This window comes from Anolis sagrei, chromosome 11 (assembly GCF_037176765.1).
Source record: "Anolis sagrei isolate rAnoSag1 chromosome 11, rAnoSag1.mat, whole genome shotgun sequence".
NCBI lineage: Eukaryota > Metazoa > Chordata > Lepidosauria > Squamata > Dactyloidae > Anolis > Anolis sagrei.
Genome location: NC_090031.1, coordinates 4,298,147 through 4,309,088, shown reverse-complemented (window position 1 = coordinate 4,309,088; position 10,942 = coordinate 4,298,147). Strand labels below are relative to the sequence as shown.

Here is a 10,942-nt window from a genome sequence, read left to right as displayed (position 1 = left end):
TCTCGCTGAGCAACTGGATCTCGGGATTTCCAACTACGAGCGTGCCTCTATTATTTTCCCAGCTAAGTCTATGTTCGCTCTTTTTTTGAATACGCAGCGAGCCCGGGATTTCCGACTCTGAGCGCACGTCTACCCTTTTTCTGTTAGGTCTATGTTTGGCTCTCTCGCTGAACAGGCGGCGAGGCGTGCGTGACGTGATGGCGTCACGCGCCCGGGGACGGACGTGACACGTCGGCTTCTGGAGCCGGATATTCCAAGATGGCGGCGGCTGCGGCTGAGGCGGCCTTCTCGGCCGGGAAGAGAGGCTCGGGGCCCGGCTGGAGGAGCTGAGGCGGAGCGGAGGCGGATCGGGACGAGGCTGGAGGTGGGCGCCGAGGCCGGGAAGCGGGAGGGCAGGCCGGAGAGGGGCCGGAGCCGGGCAGGCGGGCGGTGGGGCCTGCAGGGCGGAAGGGCAGCCCTCGCTCTCAGTAGAGAGACCCCAAAAGGACATCCAGCCTGACCCCATCCTGCAAGAAGGTGCTGTTGAAGCCCTCCCGACAGATGGCCATCCAGCCATAGATGTGACAGAGAGGTAAATAGAGTTGGAACCCAATTGATAGATAAATAGATATAAGTATAGGCCATGGAGATAGAATCCTAGAGTTTAAAGGGACCCCAAAGGGCCATCCAGTCTGACCCCATTCTGTAGCAAGATGCTGTCAAAGCTCTCCTGACAGATGGCCATCCAGCCATAGATATGACAGACAAATAAATAGAGTAATTGACATATAGATAGAGTTAAAGGGAACCCAATAGATAGATAAATAGAGTTGGAAGGTACCCCAAAGGGCCATCCAGCCCAACTCCATTCTGCAGGAAGGCGCTCTCAAAGCCCTCCTGACAGATGGCCAGACAGCCATAGATAAGACAGATAGATAAGTAGAGTAACAGACATATAGATAGAGTTAAAGGGAACCCAATAGATAGATAAATAGAGTTGGAAGGTACCCCAAAGGGCCATCCAGCCCAACTCCATTCTGCAGGAAGGCGCTCTCAAAGCTCTCCTGACAGATGGCCATCCAGCCATAGATATGACAGACAAATAAATAGAGTAACAGACATATAGATAGAGTTAAAGGGAACCCAATAGATAGATAAATAGAGTTGGAAGGTACCCCAAAGGGCCATCCAGCCCAACTCCATTCTGCAGGAAGGCGCTGTCAAAGCCCTCCTGATAGATGGCCATCCAGCCATAGATGTGATAGACAGATAAATAGAGTAATAGATAGAGTTAAAGGGAACCCAATAGATAGATACATAGAGTTGGAAGGGACTCAAAAGGGACATTCAGTCCGACCCCATTCTGCAGGAAGGCACTGTCAAAGCCCTCCCGACAGATGGCCATCCAGCCATAGACATGATAGATAGATAGACAGGTAAATAGAGTAATAGACATATAGATAGAGTTAAAGGGAACCCAATAGATAGATAAATAGAGTTGGAAGGTACCCCAAAGGACCATCCAGTCCAACCCCATTCTGTAGCAAGGCGCTGTCAAAGCTCTCCTGACAGATGACCATCCAGCCATAGATATGACAGATAGAGTAATAGACATAAATAATGCTATGACAATAAAATAATAATATCAAATTATAAATAATAACATTAAAACAATAATATAATAAAAGTATAATAATATATAAAATAATATAAAACATAAATAATCACATCAAAATAATAATATAATAAAATAATTAACAACATAGTCATAACATTTATCTATTTAGATAGAGTAATAGACATAAAGATAGAGTTGGAAGGCAACCCAATAGATAGATAAATAGTCCAACCCCATTCTGCAGCAAGGCACTGTCAAAGCCCTCCCGACAGATGGCCTTCCAGCCATAGATGTGATAGAGAGGTAAATAGATTTGGAAGCGAACCCAATAGATAGATAGAGTTGGAAGGGACCCCAAAGGGCCATCCAGTCCAACCCCATTCTGTAGCAAGGCACTAACAAAGCTCTCCTGACAGATGACCATCCAGCCATAGATATGACAGATAAATAAATAGACATAAAGTTGGAAGGGAACCCAATAGACAGATAAATAGAATTGGAAGGGACCCCAAAGGGCCATCCAGTCCAACCCCATTCTGTAGCAAGGCACTAACAAAGCTCTCCTGACAGATGACCATCCAGCCATAGATATGACAGATAAATAAATAGACATAAAGTTGGAAGGGAACCCAATAGACAGATAAATAGAATTGGAAGGGACACCAAAGGGCCATCCAGACCAACCCCATTTTGTAGCAAGGCGCTGTCAAAGCCCTCCCAACAGATGGCCATCCAGCCTCCCAACAGATGGCCATATATGATAGATATAGAAAAAGACAGATAAGTAGAGTTGGAAGAGAACCCAATAGATAGATGACTAGATATGAGATAGTTATCGGTAATCGATAGAGAACCCTAGAGTTTGAAGGGACCCCAAAGGGCCATCCAGTCCAACCCCATTCTGCAGGAAGGCACTGTCGAAGCCCTCCTGACAGATGGTCATCTAACCATAGATATGATATAGATAGATAAGTATAGGTAATAGAGAAGTGAAAGAATCCTAGAGTTGGAAGAGAACCCAAAGACCATATAGCTGTAGATATGATAGGTGGATATGAGATAGCAATGAGTATAGAATCCTAGCATTGGATGGATGGGCCATCCATCCCAACCCCATTCTGCAGGAAGGTGCTGCCAAAGCCCTCCCGACAGATGGCCATCCAGCCATAGATATGACCAATAGATTGATAGAGTAATAGACATATAGATAGAGTTGGAAGGGAACCCAATAGATAGATAGAGTTGGAAATGACCCCAAAGGGCCATCCAGTCTAACCCCATTCTGAAGGAAGGCACTGTCAAAGCCCTCCCGACAGATGGCGATCCAGCAATAGATATGATAGATATAGATAATAGATGATATATCAGGCCTGGGCAAACTTCAGTCCACCAGGAGTCTTGGACTTCAACTCCCACAATTTATAACAGTCCAAAAACCCCGTAGGGCCCAAGTTTGGCCATGCCTGGTATAGATAATACATATAGAATCCTATATGTATAGATAATACATATAGAATCCTAGAGTTGGAAGGGAACTCAAATGGCCATTCAGTCCAACACCATTCTTCCATAACAGAAGACACAATCGAAGCCGTCCCGACAGATGGCCATCCAGCCACAGATACAATAGATATGAAATAGATATATATTATAAGTATATCATAGAATCTTAAAGTTGGCATGCTGTAGTAAGGCACCATCCAAGCCTTCCCAGCAGATGGCCAGCCAGGCTCTGGTTCAAATCCTCCAGAGAAGCAGACTCCAAGGCAATCAATTCCATTGTCAACCAGCTCTGACTGTCAGGAAGTTCTTCCTAATATGTGGCATCTCTTTTCCTGCAATTTGAATCCATGGCTCCTTTGAGAGCCAGTCTCCGGATAGGACAAATATGTAAACATGGCTCTCATCTTTCCTCTCAATCTTCTTTTCTCCAAGCTAAACATATCCAGCTCCCTTAGCTGCTCTTCATAGGGCCTCATGGTTTCCAGGCCTTTAGTAGGATTGTTTTAGGGAGGGCAAAAGAGGAAGGGGAGGATCCTGAGGTCACCCATGAAAGGCATAGGTTGGCTTACACATATTGTCACTAGCATGATAAAATCGAAGAAGACCTTTTGCTTACTCGACTCAAAAGTTGGGCAGAAGTGTCACTAGTTAATGAATAAATAGCTTCATGTTCTCAGTTCGTCCAGCCTTGCAAAGTTAACATGGTTGCATGGGAGAAAAGGTAGAATTGGGAAAAGGTTACTGATATGTAAATAATATTTATAGTTCAAAGACTCCGCTGGCTTGGAAATGGGAAGGAGAAAGCATTCCTCGGGCTGGATTTAAGGAGAAAGAGTTAAAGATAAGGCATATTTCCAATTTGCAGTTGTTATGGCTTCTGATCTATTTTAAGAAGATTCTGGGAGCTATAATCTCAAAATTTACAGTTCTCTGGGAAGTAAATATTATCTTGATGTTGCTCCAGTCAACTAACTTCAACAGGAAATAATGAGTATTAGTTCACAACAAGCTGGACAATGGGAACATTGTGTTTTGTACTTAAATTACTTACATTTTCAGTTGAATGGAAACAGAGGAGTTGAAGGTTGCTTAGGAGTTTCACCGCTATCTATCCAAGCTGGAAAGCACCCCGGCCTTGTACTGATACCACACTTCCTTGCTGCAATGTTTGAGTTTTTTGTAATGTTTAGCAAGTTATTACGGATTGTCAACCTGGAGGCAAGGATGCAATAAAACAATGGCCCTTAAACTACAGAAAAGGATATTCCACCTAAACATTAGGAAGAACTTCCTAACTGTGAGAAAAACTGTTCAACAGTGGAACTCTCTCTGCCCTGAAGTGTGGTGGAGGATCCTTTTAAACAGAGCTGGATGGCCATCTGTTGGGAGTGTTTTGAATGTGATTTTCCTGCTTCTTGGCAGAATGGGGTTGGACTGGATGTCCCACGAGGTCTCTTCCAACTCTAGGATTGTAGTGTAGGGGGTCCACAAACTTTTTAAACAGAGGGCCAGGTCACAGTCCCTCAAACTGTTGGAGGGCTGGCTTATAATTTGAAAAATACATGAATGAATTCCTTTGCGCACTGCACATATCTTATTTGTAGTGCAAAGCCCACTTAAAAACAATACAATAATTAAAATGAAGAACAATTTTAAGAAATATAAACTTATTAGTATTTCAATGGGAAGTGTGGGCCTGCTTGTGGCTGATGAGATAGGGTTGTTGTTGTTGTTGTTGTTGTGTGCTTTCAAGTAGTTTCAGACTTAGGTTGACCCTGAGCAAGGACCGGGTAAATGACCTTGGAGGGCCGTAACCAGCCCCCGGGCCTTAGTTTGAGGACCCCTGCTGTTTGGGAAGGTCTCATCCTATATTCATGTTTACCTTTGCAGAGTCCTTGAAGGAACACTGGTCCCACTCCCTTGGGTTAGCATCCTGCAAGTGGCGCCCAGTTTGGCCCAGACATTTGCGATGCAGCCCCCGCCACAGACAGTGCCCCCAGGGGCTGGCGGGCCACCACCTCTCACAGCGGCGCAGAACATGTACTGGCGCAACAGCGGCCCCTTGGGTCGGCGGGCCAATGCTCCCACCACAGCAGCGGCCGGCCCCATGCGGCCCGTGACGGACCCCTTTGCTTTTGGCGCCATGCAGACGCTGCGAGGCAACCCCCCGCTCGGCAACACAGCCAAAGGCGACCCGCCAGCTATGCAAACCTTTCCCCCGGCAGTGTTCCCTCCTCCCCCTGCGGTGACCCATCCACCTCATCTACCTGCGGGAGACAACTCCCATGGGCTGAACCCGCCTTTACCAGCTTCCGTCTCTCAATCTGGTGCCCATGGTACGTTTTCAAGCCAGTCGACCTCCTCATTGTATTCGGAGCGTGTGACAAACAGTGCCGACATGCACCCCAACGTTGAGCGCAGCACACGCAACCCCATGGATCCCATGAGTTTCCCTTTAGAGAATTCCTTACGTGGACAACAAGGTTCCCTTCCACCCAGCGGGCAAGAAACGAGTAGGAACCCAAACATCCCAACTTCGGTACCATCATCCACATCTTTCTTACCCTCTGCTCAGCAAACAGTGCCTCAGTGGATGGCTCCCCAAGGTAGCTTTCAGCCCCAAGGTGGTCCTCCTTACTCGGTCTACCCAGAGCCGCCTTCCCAGAATGCTTTTTATGCTGTTACTCAGTCTCCCCTTGGGGTTTCCCAGCCCCATCAGAGCACCCCGCAGCAACCTCCTGCTGCTCAAAACGCTGTCCAAGCACCATTGATGTTCGGTGATGCTCCCAGTGCAAATGCTCCCCACAACTCCGCCTGGCAGAACGCAGGAGGAGCCAGCAATTGGTCGGCGCAGATTCCTCAAGAACACTTTTATCTGCAACCCCTCAACACTGCCAGCACCCCGCCTGTCCATCAGGCCACTCAGGAAAATGGCAGGTCAGCCCAAACTCAAGGCGCCGCAGAAGGAGTGACCAAGAGAGACTCGGGGACGGTTTCCATGTTTTTCAAAGGCGACGAGGCAGAGAACGAGGAGATACTATCATTGGAAAGGAACAATGAGGCTGGTAAAGCTGACGTCGACGCTTTCCAGCAAACCATGGGGCACACGTATTACCAGCCGCTTCATCCTGTTCACCAGGTCCCAGTCCCTCCTTTTTCTAATGCAATTCCGCCGCCTGAAGCGCTACATAAAGAAACAGATGTCCAGAATTCCTTCAGGACCTCAAATGACGCCCCGGCCTTTGAAAACGTGGCAGACAAAGCTGATCCTGTGGACACCAGAGGTCATGTTGGCCCACACTATGAAAATGTCGAAAACCAGGAGTGCATTCAGAATCAAGAGGTTTTGCCTAGCGAGCCGCTGACCCAGAGCTGCACGTCTCCAGGTGTGGATCCGAACAGATACGCCTCGCTTGTGGGACCATCTCTTCCGAAGAATGCCACCGCAAGCCACTTGGAAGGAGGACCGAACCTGGAAGCTCCCGATGTGTTACTCCGCCCCGGGCGTCCCGACAGCGTCTCTTCCAACTACAGCAACTTGAGCCACCGGAGCGTTTCCAGCACTTTGCGACCGCAAGAGCTGGCCACGTTCATTCAACAAGAGAGTGGGAAGCCGGAAGAAGAGGCCTCCCGGAGTTTCTTCAAGCAGATCGACTCCTCGCCTTTGGGAGGAGAGGCCAGCGAAGCCAGTCCCAGCAAAAATTATTATGGCGGTCTCTCTCTGGCCCCGACGCCCAGCCCTCCCAAACCCACAGGAGTGTTCCAAATGAGCGCCAACAGTTCATTTGAGCCAGTCCGGTCCCACGCATCTAGTATCAAACCTTTGGAAACTGACCAAGCCAAGATGCCCGCTGAGCGGAATTGTCCAAACCAAGCGGGTACCAAAAAGAGCCCGGCCACACCTGTCGCCTCGCCAGGTAACCTCGAACAACCTCCTGATAATTTGGAAACTCTCTTCCTGCCCCAAACGCATCCTTTGCCCCTTACAGTGACCGGAAATGTGGGTGAATCCGCGCCGGAAAAACGACCTTCCTCAACCAGGGCTCAGGGCAGCGTTAAGAAGTGTGAGAGCCCAGCCACGACACTTTGGGCCCACAATGAATTGCCCAGCTTTGGGGGCAACGTGCTCCTCGCCCCGGCTGCCCCTGCGGTGTATGTTCCGGCCAAGCAGAGTGTTCAGGTGGTCCAGCCCCCGGAGGAAGGGGTGTCTGAACAGCATCGGAGCGAGCCGGGTTCTGCTGTCCTCCCGCCTTTGCAGCCCGGAAGCGTCTCTTCCGAAAACTTGGAGAACCCTCCCAAAATGGGCGAGGAGGAGGCCCTCCGCTCCCAGATGAGCTCTGGTTACGCCAGCCTCCTTTCCTCGCCACCGACAGAAGCCCTGCAGAACCCGCCGGTCTTGATCGCACAGCCGAACCAAAGCTATAGCTTAGCCCAGCCGGTGAACTTCTCTCTGAACCGGCACGAAAATAACCACTTGGGGAAAGATCCCTCGCTTAGCAGCAGGAACAGTGGTCACCTTTCTGGGGAAAGCATCTTGTTCCCTGGATCGTCTGCCAACCCGCCAATTGCTCCTCTACCCCATAACTTCTCACTACATGCTTCCGAAACAACTTTGAAAACATCGGCAAACTTACTAATCTCGCCGGCTGCTCAAGGGCCTCTCAATTTGGCTCCGGAAAACCACAAGACGACGGCGACGACAACGACTCCTTCTTTGGAAGGAGGCTTAGCTCCTCAGTGTACTAATGCTAGCTCTTTGGGAACAGCTGGAGGATCCAATAATTGCGGTCGGCCTGCAAACGGGGCAAGCAGCCAGGAGTTGTCTCACGCTCTTGATTTCACGGTCAACAAGACTCTGGAGCAAAGTCCTTCCAATGGCCGAGGGGCATCGGAGGCTCAGGACCAGCAGCGTTTTTATCAGCAGGTCACGAGAGACACGCAAGGTGTTGCCGCTCCTTCAGTTTCACAGCCACAAGCCCAGGTGGCTTTGGCATCTCAGGCGGCGACTCCTCCACAGCCTGTGCTGCCCTCGAATCCTCAGCCGACTCCTGGCACAAGCTCTGGCCCAAACCCTCCCCAAACGCCGGTGAGCTATAGCCAAGCCATGGCGAATAACAAGCCTTCAAACACCGCTCCTCCAGTGTCATCAGCTGTTGATACCAGCCAAACAACACACGCCCCGTCTCAACAAGAACCACAACAGACACCCCACAATGCCTTTGGCGTGCCACCAAACCCTTACTACTACTACGGACACCCTTATGACGCTTACCCGCCCTCCTACCATCCGCCGTATCCTCCCATGGATCCCCGGATGGCTCATCTTTACTACCAGGTACTTAGTAAACTATTGGGGGGAAAGGATTGTTGGGTAAGTGGGCTTATTAACAAAAGATCCTCCTCATAAATGCACAGCAGAATAAAATTGTTAGCAGCAGCATGACCCAGCACCACTAGCCCAAAGTGATAAAAAGAACAAAAACACAGAGACCAATTTTATCTCTTCCATAGGAGGCTTTTCTTTATAGCAAAATAATATGGTTGCACTATTTACAAAAACAAGGTTTCCATGACACGAACAAAGTTCTTTATACTTCCTTCTTTGCTTCCACTCTGAGCTTGTTTATCGTAGAGATAAACCGCTTTGCTCTCACTGAGCCTCTTCTCACACCGAAGTTACAAAGGAGCTTTACACAGTAGCTTTTTACACACAGCAGCCTTCACACTGGAGTTTTCTCACTAAAGCTCCTTCTCAAATTGAGGCCTACTAACACTGAGGCCTACTTCACACTGAGGCATTTCTCCCACCGAGGCCTCACACTGAGGGCTCTTTCAGACTGAGGCAAACAAAAACTGAGGCCTTCTCATATTGAGGCCTTCTCACAACGAGGGCTCTTTCAGACTGAGGCAAACTAACACCGAAGCCTCATACTGATGCCTACTAACACTGAGGCCTTCTCACACTGAGGGCTCTCTCAGACAGGCAAATTAACACTGAGGCCTTCTCATACTGAGGCCTACTAACACACTGAGTCCTTTTCATACTGAGGGCTCTCAGACTGAGGCAAACTAACACCGAAGCCTTCTCATACTGAGGCCTTCTCACACTGAGGGCTTTCTCAGACTGAGGCAAACTAACACTGAAGCCTTCTCATACTGAGGCCTACTAACACACTGAGGCCTTCTCACACCGAGGGCTCTCTCAGATTGAGGCAAACTAACACCAAAGCCTTCTCATACTGAGGCCTACTCACACTGAGGGCTCTCTCGGATTGAGGCAAACTAACACGAAGCCTTCTCATACTGAGGCCTACTAAAACACTGAGGCCCTCCTCCCACAGAGATTGCTCACAGACTAAGCATTACTAAGCTACAGGGACATCTGATTACATTGAACGGCAGCTTTTGCTGAGTCATTGCATCCATTTAACCCTTTTGGTGCTTGACACACATTTTTATAATTAAAAATATCTAGTTAATGCTTAATATTTCTGACAAGGATATCATACTCCAGACTTCTTCAACCTGAGGCCCTCCAGGTGTTTGGACTTCCAGCTCTCACAAGTCCTATCCAGCTTGCTCAGTGGTCTGGGATTCTGGGAGCGGAAGTCCACAGCACCTGGAGGGCTTCAGGTTGAAGAGGCCTGCCACACACCTTGATCATTCTTGAGCTTTCATAACCTGAATGCTTGTGCCACTATCTAGGAGGATGCATACGGCCGAAGCGACCCATCGTCCTACCAGTACGACAGCACTGTGGCTTATGGGGATGCCAGGGGCTACCGCTACACGGAACCCGAGCGGCCCAGCTCCAGAGCCAGCCAGACCTCCGACCGCCCTACATCAAGGTAGGCACTTCTTAGAGCAGTATTTCTCAACCTGGGGGTCGGGACACCTGTGGGGGTCGCGAGGGGGTGTCTGAGGGGTCGCCGAAGACTATCAGAAAATACAATATTTTCTGTTGATCATGGGAATTCTGTGTGGGAAGTTTGGCTCAATTCTATCATTGGTGGGGTTCAGAATGCTCTTTGATTGTAGGTGAACTATAAATCCCAGCAACTACAACTTCCAAATGTCAAAGACTATTTCCCCAAACTCCACCAGTATTCACATTTGGGCATATTGAGTATTCATGCCAAGTTTGGTCCAGATGCATCATTGCTTTAGTCCACAGCGCTCTCTGGATGTAGGTGAACTACAACTCCCAAACTCAAGGTCAATGCCCACCAAACCCTTTCAGTAATTTTTGTTCGTCGTGGAAGTTCTGTGTGCCAAGTATGGTTCAGTTCCATCATTGGTGGGGTTCAGAATGCTCTTTGATTGTAGGTGAACTATAAATCCCAGCAGCTACAACTTCCAAATGTCAAAGACTATTTCCCCAAATTCCACCAGTATTCACATTTGGGCATATTGAGTATTCATGCCAAGTTTGGTCCAGATCCGTCATTGTTTGAGTCCCCAGTGCTCTCTGGATGTAGGTGAACTACAACTCCCAAACTCAAGGTCAATGCCCACCAAACCCTTTCAGTAATTTCTGTTCGTCGTGGGAGTTCTGTGTGCCAAGTATGGTTCAGTTCCATCATTGGTGGAGCTCAGAATGCTCTTTGATTGTAGGTGAACTAGAAATCCCAGCAACTACAACTTCCAAATGTCAAAGACTATTTCCCCTTTTCTCTCCTTTTCCAGGCAGGGCTACCCCGATGATTATTATAACACCAAAGGCCGGTGGAGTGATTACTACGCAGACTATTATGGCTACGATTATAGAGGTAAGGCCTTTCGATGGATAGAACAGCATTAGCATGATAAAGTCACCCTTATCCCTGTTGTTGTTTGCCCTCC

General features: G+C 48.6%; 1 protein-coding gene across 2 annotated transcripts in view; it reads left to right on the top strand.

Annotated features, from left to right (window-relative positions):
* The first annotated feature begins 224 nt into the window (after positions 1-224).
* The window catches only part of SEC16A (SEC16 homolog A, endoplasmic reticulum export factor), a 51,363-nt gene continuing 40,645 nt past the window's right edge, over positions 225-10,942 (top strand). For both annotated transcript variants that reach the window (XM_060757491.2, XM_060757490.2), the window contains exons 1-4: positions 225-364; positions 4,991-8,435; positions 9,806-9,948; positions 10,787-10,869. In XM_060757491.2, the coding sequence (XP_060613474.2) occupies positions 5,070-8,435; positions 9,806-9,948; positions 10,787-10,869 (3,592 nt within the window). In that variant the 5' untranslated portion in view covers positions 225-364; positions 4,991-5,069. The remainder of the gene's footprint in view (positions 365-4,990; positions 8,436-9,805; positions 9,949-10,786; positions 10,870-10,942) is intronic.